The 24,481-nt window shown below is 41.8% G+C and overlaps 1 protein-coding gene across 1 annotated transcript; it reads right to left on the bottom strand.

Annotated features, from left to right (window-relative positions):
• Window positions 1–1,423: 1,423 nt before the first annotated feature.
• Window positions 1,424–22,979, bottom strand: LOC134451984 (60 kDa lysophospholipase-like). The gene is made up of 16 exons (XM_063202372.1): window positions 22,798–22,979; window positions 20,737–20,866; window positions 17,038–17,149; window positions 16,326–16,451; window positions 14,674–14,757; window positions 13,890–14,016; window positions 13,543–13,655; window positions 12,736–12,921; window positions 12,111–12,221; window positions 11,470–11,583; window positions 10,792–10,887; window positions 9,330–9,493; window positions 7,370–7,456; window positions 7,047–7,146; window positions 2,365–2,430; window positions 1,424–1,703 (listed from the first exon to the last, which is right to left on the bottom strand). Exons 1-15 carry the CDS (start codon window positions 22,952–22,954, stop codon window positions 2,365–2,367), a joined length of 1,773 nt encoding a protein of 590 aa, XP_063058442.1. The 5' UTR covers window positions 22,955–22,979; the 3' UTR covers window positions 1,424–1,703.
• Between the last annotated feature and the right edge of the window lie 1,502 nt (window positions 22,980–24,481).

Raw genomic sequence — 24,481 nt, 5'->3', positions numbered from 1 at the left:
CCAACAGACAAAGGATGGCCGTGTCATCAGACAATTTAACAAATGAGACCGTAGGATGTGTGCTAGTACAGTCATTTGTATATACTGTGAACAAAGGGGGGGGGGGGGTCACAAATCCTTGGGGGACTCCGGTACCTATTGTTTTTAACTGAGATGTTGTTTGGTTGACTCTGACCTGTTGTGTTCTATTTGTCAAAAAGGAGTGGTACCATCTGATGATATATGGGTTAACAGACGTGTTGTAATTTGGTGAGAAGGATGTGTGGTTGCACGGTGTTGAAGGCCGAACTGAAATCAACAAACAGTAGTCTGGCATACGCCTTTTCAAGATGCTGTAGGATTGAGTATGTTATTGTTAATATTGCATCATCAGTGCCCCTGCTGTCTCTATAGGCAAACTGATATAGATCAAATTGACCAAATTGATGAAATTGGCTTAATTTCAGCTCCCACACCATCAACTTCTCCAAACATTTGACTACAATAGAGGTCAAGGCTACTGGTCTGTAATCGTTGTTCTCCAAAGGGACAGGTTTTTTGGGGAGGGGGATGACCGTCGCCCTCTTCCACAGAGATTAAACTGTATGTGAGTCCACTGACCTTTGGTAAACAGGAACCCAAGCTGGTGTCAGTTATTCTGCGCATGTCTTTAGTAGGAATGGCAAGACACCATCTGCTGCTTTGTTTGTCTTTTTAAACAGTTTTATCACAGCCAAGCAGTCGATGTCAATTATTGGAACACCCTCTATTGGTATAGTGCTGATGGCTTTATCACACTCTGAAGTATGGTCCTGCGTATCAAATCTAAGGTAGAAGTTATTCAAGTCATTTGCCATAGCACTTTCATCACTAGTGTACAATGGTTTCCTGGAAGGTGTCATATTAGTGATAGATTTCATTGTGTCCCACATTTTTTGGTGTTGTTTTCCTTAAAGTCCTTCTCAATGGTCTCCTTATAATGTTGCTTTGCTGTGGTTATTTTCTGGTTAAGTTCCTTTTGAATTATTCTTCGTTGTAGTAAGTCCTTGTTTTTGAAGGTAATCCTCTTTCATTTATCTTTTTCTTAGGCTTAGTTTTTAATTTCATCATTGTTTTTCAGTAATACAGTATCGTTACGCATAGCAATGTGTACCTTCCACTCCACACTTCACTTCCACATTATTTGTTCTCCGAGTAGTAATATTTCACCTGGAGATGGCAGGCCGATGATTGGTTTAAACGCTTTCACAAATAAAAACACAAAGTGTTTTTTTTTGTAGTATTGTGGACGTTAAATGTGTACAAATCAAACTTTCTAAATACAAGATTTTGGTTGTTGCTGCACGACTTCGCCACTGGGGGAATTGCACCTCCAGAATATTGATTAGTAACTAGGGCAACACAAGTTTGTACACTCAGAAGGCAGGAAACGTGAGTTACACATATGATTTATTTTCTCAGATCACAATATTTTCAAAAAGGATTCACTTTGCATTAAAACAATCCTTTTGACCGTTGTTCTGCCTGCCTTTTGGATGGAGTAGGATGACTTGTAGATAACTGATTGCGCTGACAGCAGGCATTGGGACGGGAGGAAGACACCTGCGCTTTTGGACGGGGCGGTGAGAAGAGGACCAGAAGAGAGACAGAGACATTATGGACTGTCTGTCTTGGCAGGGAACTCAATGAAGTCTCTAGTGACCCGAAATGGGGTCTCTCGCATCCTGTGAACGACAGAGACCACACCTTATAGTCATTACTGGAAGGCCAGCTCTGAACATAGCAATAGTGGAATTCTCCAGAGCTTGTTGCAATGATGAAGAATTTTAAAAAGGACACTTCAGCAGTCTGCGTTTTGTCAGACAGACAGACAGAAAGGCAGGCAACATAAAACATTTCATTAATCCTAAGATGGTAAATTTAACATGTTTTATGTGTTGTGTACTTTATTTCATATTTCCCTTTCTGCTGTGGTAGGAAGTGGGACTGTACTTTTGTGCTACCAATAAAGATTGAGGCATACATTGCAGAAAACACAACATCTGACTGGAAAAAAGCTCTGATGCAGACACTGGAATCATCAGTACAGGTACATTGGTACAATTGTGATGTCACATGTTCAGGATACAGGGTTATTTCCCCATAATTGTCTTACAGGTTCATTTATCAAACTCATGTTAGTACTGTATACAGTAGCATTCAACCGTTTTATTTTTTAATAACAACCGCCTGCATGTCCATGTTACCTGAGCCCTATGGTAATAAAGTAGCTGAAAAAGGAGCTCACAGTTACTTTTTGTCACATGTTAACTTGGCACACCTTTGTCAGCATGTATTACATTAAAAAGGCACTATGAATGTGTGAGTAGTACATGGCTGTCTTACCTAAACCACAAGGTCTTTAAGGTTCTGGAAAAAATCCATGACCCGCTGGTTCCCAGCTGCTGAAGCCTGACGAGAGAGAACACATGGAAAACAAAATGTTACGTCCATTACTATTCTCAATGTCATCCCGAAAAAGCTGTGAGATACTGTATGTAGCAGAGGCAGTCTTAGAGGTGCACTGTGTAATAGTTTTAGGACTTTATTTCCAGAATTCACGTTGCCCATTCACAAATGTTTCCTTTTCACTTACCACCGCCATCACATTCTAAGTATTCATTATGACTGGGAAAATTACACTTTTCATACATGAAAAGGGGGATCTGTCCGCCATTTTGAATTTCCAGAGATAGACATTTTTAGCTGCAAAACTTATTGAACTTTGGTTATTATTTAGTAAATATTCATGAAAAGATCAAATTTGGCAGTATACAGACAGCACAGTTTCAATGAGCAGCATAGTTGCAATACCTACTCTGGCCACCATCCTACACAGTGCACATTTATTTTCTTACTGCCCCTACAGAAGTCTGCATTGTGAGACATTTTTTTCTGAGAAGATGGTATGTGACTGATTTGGCACAATGAAAGCGGAAACAGGGATTTATTTTGCAGGTCAGGAGTTGAACAGGTGAACATCCTAACTACTGACCCATGACTGAAATAACCCTCAAGACTTTGATTAAAGCAGGGGTGGGGAACCTTTTTCATTCGAAGGGCCTCTTCAAATTCATCCGAGGGCCGTAAAAAGTCCTCCGAGGGTCGTACTATGAACACGAACTAGGATTTCCTCCTTCACTTTAGGCCTATATTGAAGGCAGCCACCTTATAAACAAACACCACCGTCTCTAGGTTCCCCGGATATAACTTACTTGTATTGCAAATGCATTTTCTAAGATTCCTTTACAAAATATGTCATATTTCATGTGAAGCTGAATAACATTAAAATTATATCGGGGACCGGATAAAACCTCGAGACATTGAGACATTGGTCCTCGAGACATAGGTTCCCCACCAGGGCTTGACATCAGGCTTGTACGAAATTCAGAATTTCTGAATTAAATTCAATTCAGGAAGTGGAATTGAATTTGAATTGAATTGACTCCACCCCTACAGGATGTTGAATTGAACTGAATTTGAATTACAGGAAACGGAATTCAAAATGGAATTGAAACTCACTGCAATTCAGGAAGTGGATGAACATGCAACTTTTGTGTTTTCAAAATAGTAAAATACAACAATAACAGTGTAACTAAGTACAATAGCATTAACAACTAGAAAAGTGCTCCGAGATCACATACCTCCGCCAGGGCATGGCATAATTAGATAATGGACAAAAATAATCACTTTGCCAATATGACCAACTATATTCCTGTCAGAACGTTCAAAATGATACACTCATGTCAGTTCAGTCATTTGCAAAATCTACCTGCTTTGAAAGCTTGTGATCACGCGCTGATAGAACTGTAGCCTAATTAATGAAGGGAATGTAGCCTAATGATTTTGACCAACAGAACTGAAACAACTACAGAAGGGTAAGGCCTTTTTTGCCTACGATGGTATAGGCTATGCATCATTCTCATGGGCCACTGGTTATTCTTGGCGCTGTCGGTTGAAGCGACATTTGCTTCCCCGCATTCCTCAAATCACTAGGCCTATTCACCGTTTCTATCTCGCAACTGGGCTTGGTTTTAAATTTAGTGAAGGGGGTGTTTGACCAGCATTGTGAACTTACACAGCCACAAATTCCATATTTTTGGCGATGGTATGGTACCCAATTAATTCATTCATTGTCAACCAAAATGATCTGCGGTGGTCACTGTCCATCTCGCAACAATTCACTTCCACGTCACACATATTTCAGGCAGCGGTAATTAATTAATTTACATGATTGTTTGTTAACTGCAATGAGGGTGTAGCCTAGGGCTAGGCTGCCCACTGATGAGCAACTTTTTAGGTTTATAGCACTCGTGTGGGAGCTGGCGTCAAAGGAGAAAGTCCCACCCTGTTCCTTACTGTTTAGAATGGCGCAGGCTCACCCGTGTGGAATATATGCCGGTGCTCGACCATTATGCATACTGTCGGGCTTTCTGATCCCTGTCCATCTCGCAAACAACTTGGGGTTATCTTTAAATGTAGCGAAGGGGATGTAATGAATTTTACCAGCACTGTGAACGTAGGTCTAGAGTCATAAATTATTTTGGCAACGGTAGCGTAATTAATTCGACAGGATTGTGAACGTAAGTCATAGTCCACAACAACATTGTGAACTTACACAATCACTTCCATGTTTTTTGACAACGTAATTAATTCGACAGCATTGTGAACCTAAACGATCTGCGGGGATGGTCAACTGTCCTTCTCGCACCAGCAATGATAACATAGCCTAGGCCACACATAACAAATTGAATATTTTTGGTAGCGGTGGTAATTCATTTGACAGGACTGGTTAGCCTACTGCCTGCGGATGAAGGCTGCCTGCAGATGAACAACTTTTTAGTTGAAATGCACTTGGTGTTGGAGCTGGCGGCGAAGGAGAGAGTCTCTCCCTGTTCCTTGCTGAGACACGCGCAGGCACGCCTCTGCTCAGTGCTCACCGTGCGCACCTTGTGGCAGGCAGTGGAATAGCAGCGAACTAACAAACAAACACAGACAACAAACACAGACAACAAACACAGAACACACACAAACCCAGGCGATCACATAACCTCCTGGCGGAGGTAAATATATATATTAAACCCAACAGGTGACCTAAGGGGGCTATAATTCACTCTTCCCACACACCTTGCAGTGCCGGGAATAGACACATGCTTATAAATATACAGCACCATCTAGTGTTCTTATTTTGTCATTACTTTGAGTTTCTTTTAATTTTACACCACCACCCAGGGATGGGCAAAGACACAACTAAATGTATTTCAAAATGCAATGCAAAATACCCAGCTCTAAGATGTTACAAATACGTTACAAAATACATAACAGTAAATATATCAATAATCAAAATACTGTATTTTGCATTTTCAAATACACAAAATACAACAGAAACTAGGTAGGCTATGTGGGTCTGCCCTGACTCAAGCTAATGAGTCCGGCTATTTGGTGTAGCGGCTAGAGCCCCAGTTTTGCATGCCAGAAGTTCAAGGTTCGAGTCTCAGCAAGGAAACTCAACTTCCCTTCGCTACTTAATGGCTTGTATGGCATAACAAAAAATAACAATTCAATTCACTTACAGTACACAATAAAAGGTAGGCCTACTTTAAACCACACAAACTCCTGTGTAGCCATCATTTCCAGTCATTGAACAAACAATAAAGTTCTTGTAATTATGGAGAAGGCAATATAAACAATGGGCTACTTGGCACAACTAGCATTTAAAAAAATGGTAAAGATATGTCAAGGTCGGTATGTGAGTTCAATAAACAAGAAAGTGTATCTTGTAAATTATGTCCACGCATCTTGCAAAGTAAAGCGTCACTAATGCACCATTTGTGGCCTTAGAGCGCCATCCTGTTGTGATGCATGGTGCAGCATTAGTAAGGATCACGGTTGCACCCTTGGTGCTTAGCATGGCAATTTCAATTATTGATATTTTATCAAGAGTGGTGTTTTTTGATCCAACAGTATATATTCAATAATTCAGAATTTTGAGGCTGGGTATTCGTTAGTAACTCGTGGTCAGGTAGTACATGTTACCTGGGAATTGAACTGTCAGTCTTTGGAGTCCTTCACCCCTTTCCCAGACAAACACTTTTACATTCCAAAATAGCTACTAGCATCACTTACATACTATTTGATCCGTGTTCCTACTATGTAATTGCATTGTTCAGGAGAAAGTAGGCTATTGTATTTTATCTTATTTTGAAAATTCAAAATACAGGGGAGAAAGTATTTTGATACAAACTTCAAATACTTGACTGACTTACTGACATGAAATACAAAATTCAAAATACTATGTTCTATTTCGAAATGTATTTTAATTATTTTAATTATTTAAGTATTCGAGATACTGACCATCCCTTCCACCACCTAATGTCAGTATTATGTCATTGCTTTGAATTTCTTAGAATTTTAATTCTGTGAAATTCAGTTTCCTGCCATTCCAATTCGAATTGCAATTCCATTTCCTGTTTGGAATTTCAATTCAATTCATATTGAAATTCAAGAATTGAATTTGAATTTTGGGGTCATTCTCAATTCATTTTGGAATTTCGTAAAAGCCTGCTTGACATTAACTTTTTTCATCCACTGGCCACTGTGGCTAGTGGTTTTCCCGAGTCACTAGTCATTCAGGTATTCAACTAGCCATTGATTTTCTATCGTTTTTTTTTCTTTATCATGATATGTGTACGTCTAATCTCAGAAGATGAGGTGCTAAAGCAAGATGAGTGTATACCTTTCTACATTGAAGTATATCAAGCAAATAGAAACTGAGTTACTTAGCTTTTTCTTTAACTGAAATACAAACAATTGATACACAATGGGCAAACAGCAGCGTAAAGGCTATGATGCGTATGTTACCAAGGAATAAGCTGCCAGCCAAATTGGCAAGTGACACTGAAAGTACTACTAGCCACAGCCAAATTTTACCAGCATTTGGCCGGTTGGCTAGTGCCAGTGTCAAGCCCTGTTCCCCACCCCTGGATTAAAGTAATATTTTTAATCAAAGTGTGATAAACGTAGGCTACCACTTCGAGAGGGGTCTTCCCATCATAGCCGGGCAGGTTGGGGTCCATACCAGCTAGAGCCCATATCTCCAGCCCCTCAATGTCCGATTGGGCTGCATAACTGTAGAGGGAGACACACACACATGCTGAAAGGTACAGTAGAAGACATTCATGTACACTGTGTAGTATTACATTACACATCATCACACAAGTGTATTGTGCTTTATAACACAACTGAAGTCTTTGGCTTGGAAAGTGAATTCCTGAATGTGAATGTATGGATTTAGGAGCAGATAAAACAGTAAAAGATGTTTGCGCACTATATGGTGTAATGCTATTCAAACCTGCACATCTCTGTTCCTACGCCCTGCACCTCAGATGGGGAGAGATGTGCACCAGTCTTCCTCAGAAGTCTCACAACATCTTTGCGCCTGAGGAGTACAGGAAGACAGGATGGGAGTGGGTGCTTAGTATTACATTACATTACATTACATTGCATTTGGCAGACGCTTTATAACCAAAGCGACTTACAGTACAAATAATCATAGCCAACATCATTTGATTACATTAGATTAGATTAGATGAGATTAGATTAGATAAAAATGTATTGTCTGTTACACATGGAACAGAAAATTGTCTCTGGCGTGGCTTCAGTGATTCTCACAGACATTAGACAAGACTTGACACAACAGGACAAAGACATGACAACACATGCATGCTGAGACTGGACAGCTCATCTTTTGTTCAGTATGGCCACAGCTGATGGGATGAAAGATTTCTTGAATCTGTTATTGTGCGCCAGTGAAACACTGAACCGTCGACCCGATGGCAGCAGTTGGAAGGAGTGGTGGAGGGGGTGAGAGGGGTCCTCTATGATCACCTCCATCCTGATCACTGCACTACTGTACAGCTCAGATAGGGAGGGTTGAGGTGAGCCAGTAATTTTGATAGCCTGGTTCACTATATGTGACAGTTAGTTCTTTTGTCTAATTCCAATTAAATTGTACCAGGAGGATATATTGAAGGTGAGGACTGATTCAATGAGGGAAAGGTATACTAGAATCATAATGTACTTGTAGATACAGATAGTAGTAGCCTGACACATCAGCCACTTCATTTCACCATTACCATAAATCCCTACACTATCATTTACCAAAACACACGCAGAGAAATTTGTGAATTCATCCAGCAGTCTAACAATTTTTTTTTCTTTCGTCTCCTCTGATGTCGAACGATCAGCTCATGTCCGATAGTTCGACAGTTCAGTTCGGTGATGACCAGAGCTCTAAATTAACACCCAACAACTGGCCAAATGCTGGTGAAATTTCAAATACAAATCTAAACATTAAATAGGTATACAAACATACAATTGTTTAAAATCTTGTGATTATTTAATTTGTTAAGAGACAAATGTGAGTTACAGTATATTTCACAGCTGCCCAAGTCTGTCTTACATCAGACCTTTCAAATCAAGAGATCATTTTAATAGAACCGGTTTGACAATGTGTGGTAGGTCATATCGAACCCATGAGGCTGTTCCAATCTTCGTACTTTTCTGTGTTTGGGTACGCAGTGCGTTCCATTTCTGATCGCGGCGGTGAAGTGTACTGTAAACTACCCGGATAACGCCCTCAACCCGGCCCTTTTTGAAGTGTGTAGTTACTGTAGGCTACAGTTTTCGCACTCAACGACCGTCATGTTTGTTACGTAGTTTCCTCTCTGGTTGAGTGTCAGATTGGTCAAACTGCAGAATCTCTGTGATGACAGCATAGCTTTGATTCCAAAGACAATAGCCATGTGTATAAGAGAAAGGGGTAACTTTTAAAAATTGTCAACATAAGGAACAGTGTCTTCCGTGATGAATTGTATATTGGCGGTTGGTAAACTCTGATGACACGCGACAACCGTCATTTCCGTGAAGTGTATCAGACAGAACGTGAATTGGACCTGCACTTCACCCTCAAATTTAGCCGTTAAGTTGAGGGTGGAAAGTGCACTGCATCACAGTACACAGTGCAGAGTGTGAAGAATGGAACATGCTACATGACATCACATTGCGATCCATGAACATTCAGGAGCAGATGATAATAAAAAATAAATTACATGTCTTGATTGTAAAATGTTACAAAGCCATTTCTAAATCACTGAAATGTCTGGAAACCATGGTGAGAGTCATTATCCACAAATGGAGAACACATGGTTTAGTGGTGAACATTTCTAAAAGTGGCTGTCACACTAAAGTGACTCCTACATGGTGGATCCAAAAATTCAGAAAGGAACAAAGAACATCTTGCACACAATTACCTGAAGCGCACAGCGCAACGCAATGGCGTGTCGCCGTAGCTGTCTTTGGCGTAGACGTTGGCCCCCTGACTCAGCAGATACTCCACCACCTTCAGGTGACCCTCGCACGTGGCGATGTGCAGCGGGGTCCGCCCGTCATTGCCCTCCATGCTCAAATTGCCGCCCTGAAACAGGCAAGCAAGCACAAAGCAAAATCTGATGATACAAAAGGAAGAATGTGAAAAAGCCTAGATCTATATTGGCGCGTGACCAACGTAGTCTTCCATACTCAGGCTGCTGCCCTGAAGCATACAGGCAAAAACCTAAAATAATCTGATAATACGAAGTGCGATAACACATTGTCAGCAATGTCGTGTCAGTCACTGTGCAGTTGTTGGGGTTGTTAGCGCTGACCATCATAAGAATAGTGCACAAAATGAAGGACGCATGACACTATCAGGGTTTGATGTTGAGGACATTAACAATGAGGAGGCGCTCTACGTTTGACCTCTGGGGTCAATTTGAGGTCACAAGCTCTGGAATATGACATTTGTGTGAAATGGCATTAGAAATGAATGCATAATTGGGTCAGAATATTATAAACATGGAAACTAAACATGCATTTGCATTCTATGAGCATGAGATAATTGTTGATGATTTCAATACCTCCAGAGGTCAATAGAGGTCACTGTTAGGGTTCAAAGGTCAAGATGATTTAAAAATGTACAACCCCTCAATTATTTTAAAATTATTACATGTGAATATGGGAATACCAAAAATAACATTAATATGAATAAACAAGAAGAAGGCCTAAAAAGAAGTACACCCATCTCTCTCAAACTGCAAAACCAGTTTAGCTATGGGTAGGCCTACTAATAAAGTAAACTGAACTGAACAGAACTCAAACTCATCAGAAACAACAGACCTGCATTAATCAAAAACACCAATAGCTGGATTAAATCCTGAGGGTTTCATGCTTCTTTCATTTTGTGCACAAATGCAATGCTTAACAGCTCCACTAGAAACATGAACGGTAATAATATTAATGCATACAGTAGGTTTTGTGAAGCGTTTTTCTAGACACTCCAAGACTCCAGCATAAAAACTAAAAACAAACATATACAAAGGCAGTGAGTGAGTAAATGGGTTTGAGTAAGTGGAGGAGAGCGAGCAGCGGCTGCTAAAACACACCAGCATCCACCCTCCCTCATTCCTGAAATAGAATTGTACACATAACACACAACCTGTGTCTCAAATAAAGACAAACATTAAGGCAAACATTTCCTTTTATCAACCGTATAACCCCCTGACCCTTTTTGGGCCATTTCAATTTCAAGGTCTAGGACTTCATAAAGGCAACATGCATGCATGTGTGTTGGGCAGCATGAAAGGTTAAAACATAGCCTCTTAAACACAATTCCTAATTTCACAATTCAATATTGTACGATTGCAGTCATCTGGTGGCATATGAAGAGGCACTAACCATTTCCCTGATGGCCTCCAAGGCCTTGATATCGCCGATCTTAGCGGCAGCGCAGGCCAACGTCGGGGTCAGAGCATTTCGGATAGCCTCCAGCTCCTGTGTGGATAAACATTACAACAATCAGAACAGACACTGTGGAGAAGACGATAATTTCAAACTAGGTGTTCAGATTGGCCCATACATCCCTGGAGAGGGGCATGGTGGTGGGCCAGGCGGATTAAAGGTGGGCTTGCAGGTATGACATCACGTTGGGGGAACTCCCCTAAGATTCTAAGGTTCTACATAGACTCATAGAGCCTGGGGAGACCCCAACGTGATGTCATAATAGTACATAATCTTAAAATGGTTAACCTGCAACCCCATCTTTAACCCCTTAGTGCAGAGCCTATGTTACGTACAACCTTACTGTCACCAAAATTGTAATGGCGATGTCTTAATCTGTTACTTAAGGCTCTGTGTAATGCCATGGCAATGTTTTTTTATGAGTTAGTTGAGTAATTTCAGCAAATAGAGAATAGGTCCGCCGGCGACCCCATCTGCACTAAGAGGCTACGTTTAGCATGAAACAATCCATAGCTCTGTTTGCTAGCTGTGTTTTAGCACAGACTATTGGAAGTATCAGACTGGAAATGCTGTGAGAGTTCGGAAAATGTTAAAGAGGGTAATAAAAGTTCCCACCTCCTTGCAGCTGATGCTGAGGAACTGGGCGATGAGTTGTATGAAGCGGCTGTCGCTCAGGCAGGCTCCCTGGATGTTAGCGGTCAGCTCACCGCGCAGATTAGATTTCAGCAGCTGAACACACAATTACAAACAGATCAGTAAGTAAGTTACACATACTCATCATCAACATACAGTACATTTCATTTGTTACATTGTGCTTTTTAGGACAACCGAGGTCACCTTGCAAACAAAAAATAAATAAAAATATATAATATACGTAAATATATTTTAAATATTACACATACATTATGTTCATTCTTTAGTTTGCATTCAAGAATTAGACACAAAGTGTGAACTATGGAAATACCCAAGCCCAGGGCCGGCTTAAGATGGCCCGGTGCCCCTAGGCTAAAGGTGTCTATGGCCACCTCCGGCAGGCAAATTTTGCTAAGTCAGTGCCATACTTACGAGCAAGAATAAAGGATAACATGTCTATTAACTGTACTCAACACAACAGATGAAATTTTCAATTTTGCATCTTGTCACAATGCTGCAATTTCTCACTTTTGGCCAATCAGCGGCACCTTGGCAGGTGTGGGCCCAAGGCTGCAGCCATATCTAGCCTGTGCATTAACCTGGCCCTGCCTAAGCCAGCTCACCTCTTTCTTGTCCTGTAGGGAAATGTCCTTGGCCAACACATATGACAGCTTAGACAGAGCCGCCTCGGGAGTCATATCACCGCCGGAAATTAGACCAGCGTCAACAAGGGCCTACAGACACACAAAGGGACATTCATTATTATACGTAAATATGCAATGATTTATTCTTTATAACCTATAAGCAAATTATCATTCAATAATAGTGTGATTTGAGAATGATGCCAAGACATCAGTAGAGGATTTTGAACAAAAGTAGCCCTCGGGTAGCCCTCAGTAGCCCTTGGGTAGCCCTTGGTAGCCCTCAGTAGCCCTGAGTAGCCCTCAGTAGCCCTCGGTAGCCCTCAGTAGCCCTTGGGTAGCCCTGAGTAGCCCTCAGTAGCCCTCGGTAGCCCTCGGTAGCCCTCGGTAGCCCTCAGTAGCCCTTGGTAGCCCTCAGTAGCCCTCGGGTAGCCCTCAGTAGCCCTTGGGTAGCCCTTGGTAGCCCTCAGTAGCCCTTGGGTAGCCCTCAGTAGTCCTCAGTAGCCCTTGGGTAGCCCTTGGTAGCCAGCCCTCAGTAGCCCTTGGGTAGCCCTTGGTAGCCCTCAGACCCAGAAAGGTTGGGGACCCCTGCAGTACAGGTACACACCTTCCCAGTGGCATATGTCATGACCACAGTCCCCGTGAGACACTGAGTGCAGTTGATGATGATGACGCCCCTGTCCGTGGCTTTCGTAAGCTCTGCCAGGAGGTCCGTGCGACTGTCTGGCGCGTTACCGCTACCATAGGTCTCCAAAACAACCCCTGCCATTGGTGGTTGCAGGAAAGCTCTCACCTGTGGAATACAAAGACATAAAATGACCACGACCAATATATAATACCCAAGAAAAGGAATGAAATGTCACTTCTGCCATAGTTCTTAACCGCATTAAGCACTATTGTCACTCCACTGCATCTTCGTATCTTGTGTGTATAAATGTTATATATGTTATTTATTTGTCAGCACTGTCCCTGTATTATTTATTTTTGTGAATAGCCTACCACAGTATACGTATGTACTCTTAGATTCCATGTTTGTATGTGTCATGTGTCTGGTACCCACCCTATATGTAAGGACACCCATCTTTCTTTTAAACTGAAAAAACAGTTTACCTACGGGTACTAATAAAGTAAACTGAACTGAACTGACTGAAGAATGATACCATACAGGGCTCTAAATTAACTTTTTTCCATCACCAGCCAAAATGGCTAGTAGATGATAATCTTACTAGTCAAACACACACTCACTAATGGGCCAAAGTGGCTAGTAAGTTGATCTTTTCTACCAGCCAAACTAAAGTTTCACCAGCATTTGATTTTAATTTAGAGCCCTAATACCATATAATAATATAACAAAAGGCGAGACCTCAAGCGTACTCGTCAGGAGAAGCAAGTGTGCTGGTGCTACTCTATGTACCGTCTCTGTGGTGATGCCAGGGAACAGTCGCAGGAGGCCGACATTGCGATTCAACTCCGAGTTCACTCTAAACTTGGCACAGGTGTCGGCTTTCAATACAGTATCCCAGTTGACTGGAGCAGTGGGAGGGAGAGAATAAGAAAACTCAGTGCCAATACATAATATAAAGATTATGTTTCAGAACAGAAATGCAGGTTGATAAATAGCTTTGGATCATTGAATGTGTAGTATATATATATACAGTATATACTGTATATACACACACACACACACAAAGTTAACAGAAATAACAGCAAGCAGTTAGAAATTAAGAGGGGTAGGCCCCTCCTTGTGAGTCAAATAATTACTTTTGATGTCCCCTTCAGCGTTGGCCAACGGTTCGAGGTTTGGGGAGGTGAAGGCGTTAAAACTTTCTGCATCCACTTTAGTGACCCTGTTCCCTCGGTACAGCTTGAAATGGAAGTATAAACAAACCTGACAAACAGAGAAGAGAGCAAAAACAACATGTTATAATGACCACAGTGTGCTGTGGCATGACTTCCTCAGAAAAGGAGATTTGAATTGTGCCCTTTCCAAAACTAGTTTGCCCAACATGTCTAGCACACTAATGTACAATACATTACACCAGTCTTTCCCAACCAGGGGTATGTGACCCAATAGGGGTGCACGAGCACAAACCCCCTGTACGTGGAACAAATGAATAATAAGAAATGTATGGAGCATATTCACATTGAGATAGAGCAGTGTTTCTCAAACTTTTTCAGATCGAGGACCACCTTGTCCCCCCAAAAATGTTCAGGGACCACCTGTCTACTGAATTGACAGTTGACGGGTGCTAATTTAGATGCTAATCACTTACTTCTTATTCACATTTACAAGCCTGGCTTATTGTGGTGAAAAGGAGACTATTACAAATATATCTGCTAGCTTGTCTTGGAAATTTAGAAATCCCCTTGCGGACCACCTGAGCTCTGTCGCGGACCACTAGTGGTCCCCGGACCATACTTTGAGAATTACTGAGATAGAGGGAAAGGGAGAGACATGGAACAGGGACAAGACAAGACAAAAAAGTTTGGGAGACAACACTTTACTACACAAAACTTCAACTACACTACAGGTACAGGGACTCACCTCTGGGATCATGTACTGTCCAGCAATGAGAAGGGCTCCAAGCAGGTTGGCTCTGCCATCGTTTCTCATCTCAAAGATCGGGATCTAAAACAAAAAGATGATTCAGATTTATAATTATTTCATAATTCAGAATAGTTAATTAATAAAACAAATTATGGTCAATTAATTGTTAGACAAATTATTAACTAATTACCAATTGTTACCAAATATTAAGTATAATTAATTAATAAATGCATTCATTCATTCATTCATTCATTCATTAGTTAAACCAATAATAAAGATCTGCCCAGATATTTTATTTCTTAGCTAAATGAAACACTAAGTAACTTAAAAATTGGGTATCAAAGCCAAAAGAAAGCACACAGCACAGACCACAGCCTCTCTCCTATGATGAAAAGAAGCTGATAAAAGAATGCTTTAAAATGATGTTAATGGTACCCCCCACACTTGGGCTTGCATGCCCATGGGGACCCCGGTTCGAGTCCGGACGGGGTCATTTCCCAGCCCTTCCCCATCTCTCTCCACACTCACTTCCTGTTGCACCTTCACAGTCCTATCTAAATTAAAGGCCCAAAAAGCCCATAAAAATATCTTTAAAAAAAAAAAGATGTTAATGGTAATAAAACACGCCAGCCAGATATCTGCCCCCAGACTTTGAGAGGAAAAAATAAGATTGTCAAAAAAGAAGTAAATCTCTAGCTCATTACAAAGCTGCTGCAGGTGTCTGAGATTTCCACCAATGCTTCTTAAACCACAGCCATGCACCTTGAGCAATTGGAATCCGCTATGAACATTGAGAGTAAATAGAATGGAGGCCAACATTCTATTTCATTGTTGAAGCCAAGTTGGAGCCAAGGTTGGACCCAAAAAGACCAAAAAATGGCCAAATCCCATTCATTCCTATGAGAGACATAAAACCCTGTATCTCCCTTAAATGCCACTCCAGGGGGATAATTTTTCGCTCAACTAGTAGGTCCCCTTGCTCTCCAACTTACCAGGGTGGTGATTTTTTGTGGTGATGTTTTGTTTTAGAGAGATATTAAAAGTTAAATTGACCAATGAGCACCAGAACATGGTTTGATTGACCGTTAGAAGTCTTGTTGTTGTCCAATCAGCACCTGCGTTTGGCGTTGCTAAGGTGGAATGTAAGTTGGAATGTTCCCAAATCTGGCTTCAAAGCGTTGAATGGCAAATAGCGTTGATTTGGCGTCCATTCTATTTACTGTCAATGGTTATGAAGCAGAAATCATTCATCTGGCCCTGCCCACGTAAGATCAAATTGTGGTCCCTGAACCGAACTGATTTTGACACCCCCCTGTTCTAGAATGAAAATATACTGTAACACCAGAGAGAGTAGAGAGAGAGAGGTTCCATTGGCCCATTGTTTCCGGGTTCTATTATTGCAAGGGGGAGGGGGGGGAAATCCCCCTTTAGGCAGACCTAAGCAGACCTAAGGACTGTTCTATTCAATGCTAGGAGTATTATGACACGCCCCTTTAGGCAGACCGGAACCTGGTCATGTTAGGTGCCCATAGCAACCTATTACATTGGCATATCTCTATATACTTAAAGAATCTCTGGTAACACTGTCCAAATCAACCTGTTGACTCGATTGGTATGGTTTGTAGGATGGAGGCATAACACAAGCTCACCTGAGATCCAGTGAGGATGACTGGCTTTCCCAGGTGCTCACACAAGAAGGAGAGAGCAGAGGCCGTGTAGGCCATAGTGTCCGTGCCGTGCAGGATCACAAAGCCATCGTACTCCTCATAGTATTCCTGTCATTCAGAGCACAAGTTCAGGTTTATGTACATGTAAGTTCGAGATCAAAACCTTGCATACGACACGTGCAGTCAAGTTCAGTAGAAAATGATCACAAAATGAGTCTAAAAACAATTAAGTCTTCTGTTCTGTTAGTCAAAGTTCTAAGATTAACAGAAAACCAAAAAACGCTTCACAAAAAAGCTGAAACATTAAAAAGATTTCATATAACATTCTGTTCAGTTTTGCCTTTCCAAAGTACATTTAAACTTGATGTGATTCTTTCATTTACAGCCTTATGTGTCTGTAAAGTACTAAACTCAGCTGACACAACCTAACTCCCAGATCTGATGAAAATTTGAAAATTCTATGGTAGTGGAGCTCATGAAGCTGCGCGGCCTATAGGTTGGGAAAGAGCCGGGCAAGAAATCTAGTACATCATCAATAACAAGTTTCAGTGCTTTACGTACACGGCATCTCATTTTTACACTAACACTTTTACATTTCTGTTTTGAAACAGTTCATCATAGTAACATTTTGGAAATTAATAGCCATTGTAAAATTTGTCAATATTTCACCAAGGTTATACTACCCTAATAATACCTCAATGTCTTCGGCTATTTTTGCCCAGTCCTTGGTGCTCATGTTGCTGGAGTCCAGCAAGGGGGAGTACTCAATCACAGTGTAAACAACCCGCTGTTCCTGCTTGGAGAGCCTATATGGACAACAGTGGACATATAGTAACAGACAGAGGGTATGGGTATAAATCAAAGATCACAAAGATTTGAGGCTGAGGATATGCTTCCTGTGTGACTTAACCCATTTTAACCTAAGCCCTTTTTGGGATAAGGTGCCTACAAAGCACATAAAAACCTCAAATAAGTTGCATTTAAAAGCTAGAACCTTAATTTTGTTTTTCCGCTCTAACTTACCCACATTTTTAATAAAACAGCTCAAATGTCAAGAACCTGAATGCAGCGTATATGTGTTTCCAGGACACAATGGGTTAAATTACGCATGCAACATAGTGGGTGGATGGCTGGGGCAGATGAGTGCAGGACTGTAGCTCTCCGTGGGACTGTAGCACTAACATGGCCGTAGCCACATATGAGGTAAGGGAGGTCCGGACCTCCCTTATTTTTAGAGAAAATAATGTTTTTCATACATGAAAAAGGGGATCTTCTCCATTGTCCGCCATTTTGAATTTCCAGAAATCTTTTCAGCTGCAAAACATACTGTAAACTGTGGTCATACTAGTAAACATTAGTTCATTATTTAGCGAATATTCATGAAAAGACCAAAATTGGCAAAAGACAGCATAGTTTCAATGAGCAACATAGTTACAATAGATACTCCGGGCAACATCCTACACAGTGCACCTTTAAAGAAATTCTGGCGCGCTGCGAGTGCACTATGGACCTCCCTTATTTCAAATTCCTGGCTACGGCCATGAGCACTAATGCATATAGTATGCATGGCCGTAGTCAGGAGTTTGAAATAAGGGAGGTCCACAATGCGTGCGCAGTGCGCTGAAATTTTTTAAAGGTGCACTGTGTAGGATGGCTGAAAATATCTATTTCTGGAAATTCAATCGAGAAGATCGCCTTTTTCATGTATGAAAAGTGCAATTTTCCCAGTCATAATGAACACTTAAAATGTGATGGTGGTGGTAAGTATTCATGAAAAAATAACTTTTGTGAATGGGCAACATCAATTCTGGAAATAAACTACTAAATACATGCAAAAACATATGTATGCAAAAATTGAGATTAAAAAAATATTTCATTTTCTCTAAAAATTAGGGAGGTCCGGACCTCCCTTACCTCATATGTGGCTACGGCCATGATAGTATGCTGGCCATACAGCTCATGATGCACTGTTTACGGGTCATTGAGGTTTTTATTTTAGTAGCAGACGTTAGGTGGTACAACCACAGCTAATGCCCGTACAGGGCCGGTTCTGGCTTATTTGGTGCCCTAGGCGAGTTTGAGTTCTGGCGCCCAACGCGCGCCCCCCCCCCCCCCAAAACTTTGAAAGAAAAACAAAACAATTTTTTATACCTTACAGAACACAAGAGTAATACCAGTAGTAAGCTTAACTAAATGGCATCAAGAACAATAACTGTCTTGCATCAAATGGATTTCTGGTTCTTTTAGACAGGCGACCAACACATCAGATTGAGTCGCATGAAAGTAGCTTCACCCCAGATGAGAGGGAGGTTATCAATGTGTTTGAATTGTAATATGGAATTGAAATGCCAGGAGAGTGATACAGTACATTTGCATGTAAAATGCATGTGTAGACAATAGGCCTCCCAAGGAGGTCTGCATTGATAGCCTATCTACACTACCTACAGCATCACAAAGCATGGCAGCATAACAATTTTAATAAGCTACACATTTGTGCTGTCTATGATTCCAAACCAATTTCATTTCTGGACTGGAAATAGTGGTGCATTTGTGAGTAGGAGAATGAGAAGGGGGCTATCTATGTGTTTGAACTGGAGGGACAGGGTGAGAGAAAGGGAGAAGAGCTGTCACGCTTTTGAATTTCATAATAAATTTCCCCTCTAATTCCAAATAGTAGCCTCATAACTATTAGGCTTTCCATAATCACAAACGGTTGCTGATTAAATCACATAGTTCCAAAACACCCTCTGCAACTCCTGCATCATGCAATGAGTGGTTTAATGAGAACATAACAATTTTCCACCCAGCAGAGCAACACTGCTGTTTGCGCTTGCCTTCTCTGTCTGGAGTGAATCTCCAAAATTCAAAACAGATTGCACGCTGTCACTCGTCCCGCCCCCTTTCTCAGAACTGTCTGTTTATTGGTTCACAGACTTCCCTGAGACAGTTGAAAGCGATATTACTATTGGCTGAGGGGCGTTTTGCCGTGAGGAGCGCTTTCGCCACGCTTTGTTGATTGCGACTTCATAAAAAAAATCTCCATATCGCAAAATTACGCATCGGAGAGCGCCATTTCGGCGCTCCTTCTTCACATTGCGCCCTAGGCGACCGCCTAGCCGGCCTATGCTTAAAACCGGCCCTGCCCGTACACTCAATAATTGGAGCTACACTCAACTCAGGATTCGATTAGCATCACGATTTTTGAACAACGGTTCGGTATACAACATGATTGTTTAAATGTATCGTTGTATCGTCATATCATGTGTTGTTTTCTGGACTGAAGAGTAACAGAACTTTGAAAGGAGTATCACTGCCCGTACAAAAACCGACCATGGTAATTTCATGGGTTTTTTCATGGTTTGACTAGGTTTAACTAAAATGAACCATGATTTTACTCTGAAAATGAACCATGGTTTTACCACGGTTGATAATTATTCATTAAATTACACTTAGCTGCCGCTTTTTTATCCAACGCACATATTGGTGACAGACAGTCCTTGGAGCAATATGGAGTTAATTAGGTGCCTTGCTCAAAGGCACTTCAGTCATGTATGGAGGAGTAGGGACAACTCTGTGATCTTCAGGCCAACTCCCTAACCATTACACCATAGCTGCGAACAAGTTATCACGTTTTTTTTGGGTGACCATGAAACCAACAATTAACCATGTTTTTTTGAGCATGGTTTGTGACCATGGTTACACCAACAGTCAACAGTCGGCTTTCGCCCCAAACTACTGTAGGCCTACTGCCTACATATACTGTATCACGACTCCGCATACCCCGATTTATTGGTTCGATACAATGTCGTGACAGCCCTAATAATTGGTGATTAATGTGCAAGCAATGAAGATGCTTCTTAGTTAATCCAGTAACAACAAAAACAAATCGCTTTATAATCCATAGCAGCTGTGGTTGCACTGCCCTGAAACCTACCTTACTAAAAAATTACCCACCGGGGCCGCTGACAGCTTTGGCTGGGCCCAGAACGAAGTCATCTGAAAGGGCTCCCACTCAATACATTCAATGTAATGTGGGACCAATTATGCCCCCCCACATCTCCCTGGGCCCGGGACAACTGACCCCTTTGTCTCCCCTTGTCGGCTTCCCTGTGGCCCACATATTGATGTAAATAATCAAACACATGCACACGCACCGACACAAATTCACATACAACTTACTCGAGCACCGGAGGCGCTGTGGCGCAGCGCGCAAAGCCCCCCACACTTGGGCTTGCATGCCCACGGAGACCCCGGTTCGAGTCCGGCCGGGGTCATTTCCCGATCCCACCCCATCTCTCTGTCCCACTCGCTTCCTGTCACCATCTCATCTCATCAAATAAAGGCATAAAAGCCCCTAAAAATATTTTTAAATTAAAAAATAAAAAAAACTTACGGGAGCACCATGGTGTTGTCAGCGGGGGCATACCGCTCATAGAGCTTGGTGTCCTGGGCATACTGCTCATCATGCATGATGGGCAGGGACTTCAAGAAGTTCACAAGGGCATTGGCCTCTGGACTCAACACTGCGGAGGAATGATGACAGTGGGAGAAGGGCAGAGAGAGAGAGAGAGAGAGAGAGGTCAGGAGAGAGACAGGTTGATGAGGGGTAAAGAAAACGAAAGGGAGAGACAAAGAGAGAGAGGGATGGATAGGGAACAGAGAGAAAGACCGACAGAAAGGGAGACATAGAGAGAGATGGTTACAGAGAGGGAGGGATAGGGTGCAGAGAGAAAGACAGACATGGATTACAGAAAGGGAGAGTAGGGTGCAGAGAAAGAGGGTGGTGTTCTAACATACAGCACTCACAGCTTACAGGTGCACAATGAGATTCTGCATGACATCACCTCCTTAGATTCAAATTGGGTTAATACATAGGTTTTCCATTTACAAGCATTGGCGATGTGAGGTCGGAGTGACAAGATGCTAAGCAGCCAACCACATGAGCGCATTTTTGAGTGACAGCAGTTTCCAACAATCAGAGTTTGAACAGGGCGCAGCCATGGTCGCGCTGCCGGGGATTGTTTACAAACTGTAAACCCATGTATAGGCCTACTGTGTAGAGCCCTACGCCATGAAAAGTGTATACAAAAGTCAATAAAAAGGCTGCAATTTAATTTTGCCATTAAACCTGAATTGAAGTGAAAGCCTATGTTTGGAGTCATGTCTGAAGTGAAATCCCTCCTCTATGAATTCAACAACCACCCGTGTACACAGTAAATTCTGCAGTGCTCATTTAACACTTAGAGAGTTGATTTGACATCAATTTTGGACTTTAACAAACTCTTTAAGTGTTGAATTAACACTGCAACATTTACTGTGTAGTCTTCGTGCATCCTGTCTTTTTCCCATCCAACTGTTAGACATGCAATTGAGTAACATCTCTAAGATGCACCAATGCATCAAACATTAAAATAAGGCGAAAAAGATGTATCAGTGAAAGGTAAAGGTTAGCCCACTAGCCCAACTATTGCTGAATTTGAAACATCTGCCAAAAATGCAAAAACTGAATTGCGGAGCCGGCTGAACACGCGCGAGCCTACACCTAAACGGTGTGCCCGGAGCTGTCCACGTGTGTGGTGCTGAAATATGCGTTTGCTCCGAGTGACGCAAGCTTACTAGCCTCGCGAGCCATCCTACGTACTTCCGCCAAATGTTTGGCTCCACCACTGTAGTCTGGCCGTGCTTCTCTGTGGAGTGCCTGGAGCAGTAGAATTTTGATCGCAACGCCCTCCCCAGAAAACAGCCAATAATCGAATACACCCCCCACGTGGGGACGAAAGGGGGAGGACGCTCGTGACAATGACGTACACATCTGCGCCAGAGCCATTGGTCTGCGCTATGTTGTTGTTGAGTAACTGCCAACGATTGGGTGAGAGGTGACCAATAATTTCAAACCATAACTGAGTGCTAACTTCCTGCTTCCTACAATCGCTTCAGAGCAAACAAATGCCAGACCATAAATACGAAACGAAATGGTAGTATTATGGGATGGTCAGGACCAGGCTACAAGCTTACACCTTCAACGGTGTGTCAGAACTGAAGCTGTCCACGTGCGTGGTGCTGAAATCTGCGTTTGCTCCGAGTGACGCACGGAGATTGTTGGAAACCGTTGTCGGTCCAAAAGTTAGCTCAAGTGGCTGGCTACCATGCGCCGTATCTTGACCCTCCTCACAATATCGTGTTTACAAACACCGCGAACCCATGTATAAACAAGTAGGGATGCTCGTGGTGGATCCAATTAGCGCATGCAAATAGGTTACACACTTTCGAAACATGACCTTTTGTGTTGCCTGGTAGACCGCATGGCATAGCCTACAGTTCTATGTACAGTTCTCATAATATAATAGGATTTCACTTCACACTGCTTGTGCCATTACCTGACTCCCGCCATCTGGTTGTGCCACTGTAACCTGTAACCTGTAAACTGTAAACGGCAAGATTATCTGTATCTTACCACCATCATGGATTTTCATTCCAATTGTGCCCCCGGTGTTGATAACCAGGACCCTTGCTTCTTTCCAAGCGCAACCTTTGCTGCTAGGAGTTGAAGGCGTTGGTAGAGTCGCTGAAAGAGCCCTCGCAAGGCAAGTTTTTTCAGACATTTCGGTCATTTCAAGACAAACAGGAGACTGAATGTTTGCACTCCGCTTCCATGGTGGCTGTTCGGTTGTCGTCTTTATTTATATTTTCCGTTACTTCCTCATTTGGTTAGGTATGAGTGCGTAAAAAGACTAACTTTACTTAATCTTTCTCAGAAATGTATTCGTAGGGCGTTTTCGGCCAACGTTTCCCGTTTCCTAAAAATGCAATGCTGACCACGGAGAAGATAGCCTTTCCGCCAGTCATGATGAACACTTCCAGAATCAGAATTTGTTGATGGTGGTAAGTAGGCCTATTCATGAAAAAGGTAACATTTGTGAATGGGATGGATGGTTTCTGGAAACAAACTACTAAACACTTTACACAGTGCACCTTTAAGATCACACAACAGAATAATATTTTTCTTGAAATCACATACACTCTAAATCCCATCGAAGAATAAACTTTCAACATCATGGCTAGTTTAATGGTAAATGATAACCTGCCTTTCACAAAGGGACTGGAAATAAGAAATAAGGAAAATAAGACAGTGTACGGTAAGCTTTTAATAAAGCCCATACATTTTTCCATACTGTAGGCCTACATGTGAGACTGTCATACTTCACATGACATAAGAAGTCCTCAGGCCTCTAAGCCTGATAAATATACATGACAACTACTTCAGCACTACAATCACGAAACATATGCGATGGGAACATTTAGAATTTGATGCAAAAGACTTTCTAACAATCTACAATTTTTGGAATAACATTCATGGTTCATCCTCATGGAGATTGCCTTGGTGACTAGACCTTAGTAATTGTATTTCTAATCTACAATCTTTGCATAGCTGTGTTACACCATTTAGTCTATTGTTCCTAATGGGATAGATAGACTGTGTTACGGAAAAACACCAAAAGCCTAACAAGGACCCACCACAAATTTGATCCAACCACTGCAGAGGTAGCTGATCACAAGACAAGTACAGAAGTCTACTGGTTACTCAACAAAGTTAGCCGTGTTGGAAGGAAAAACCTGTTTCTTTTTTTATTTTTCACTTTTTCCACCTCTGATAATGTCATGATTCATCATTCATCATGAACTTTTCTTGCCCTGAGTGCTTGTATTTCCAGTAGATCAGATCTATCATCCTTATGGTTGCCTTTGCTCAAATTTCCAGTAAACAAAAAAGGAAGTTGGCCATCTTGCACTTGAACAAATTATACAGCGTTCACAGTCTATTGCAGTTTTTGTTGCTGCATTGCCATATAGTAAAAGTACCAAAGAATGAAACTTGCATGAAACTTGAAAATGTGACTTGTTGTACCCCTTGATGATTAAACACACCACCAGCGCAGCAGCAGCCTGCGCGAGTAAATTGGGTGTAACGTGGGAGAGCGACAGCGCAATCAACACTGAGTTGGGACCACATTCTTTTTCACAGGCTATTCAAATGTGCCTGCTTGATCAAACCGTCTTCCAGCACCTGAATACAAAACCTATTGCATTTTTAAACCGAGTTACTCTCTACAAGCTTAAAACATGCTCACTGTTGGATT

Source organism: Engraulis encrasicolus, chromosome 7, assembly GCF_034702125.1.
Source record: "Engraulis encrasicolus isolate BLACKSEA-1 chromosome 7, IST_EnEncr_1.0, whole genome shotgun sequence".
Lineage (NCBI taxonomy): Eukaryota > Metazoa > Chordata > Actinopteri > Clupeiformes > Engraulidae > Engraulis > Engraulis encrasicolus.
The sequence above is the reverse complement of the archived record's forward strand: the minus strand, read 5'-3'. Positions and strand labels throughout refer to the sequence as shown.

Bases quoted from the DNA above. Each gene is read 5' to 3' on its own strand.
- LOC134451984 (XM_063202372.1), bottom strand. From the start codon at position 22,954: ATGACCGAAATGTCTGAAAAAACTTGCCTTGCGAGGGCTCTTTCAGCG. The intron at 20,867-22,797 runs GTAAGATACAGA...ATTCCTCCGCAG, and splicing joins AATGAAAATCCATGATGGTG to TGTTGAGTCCAGAGGCCAAT. The intron at 16,452-17,037 runs GTATTATTAGGG...TCTGAATGACAG, and splicing joins AAATAGCCGAAGACATTGAG to GAATACTATGAGGAGTACGA.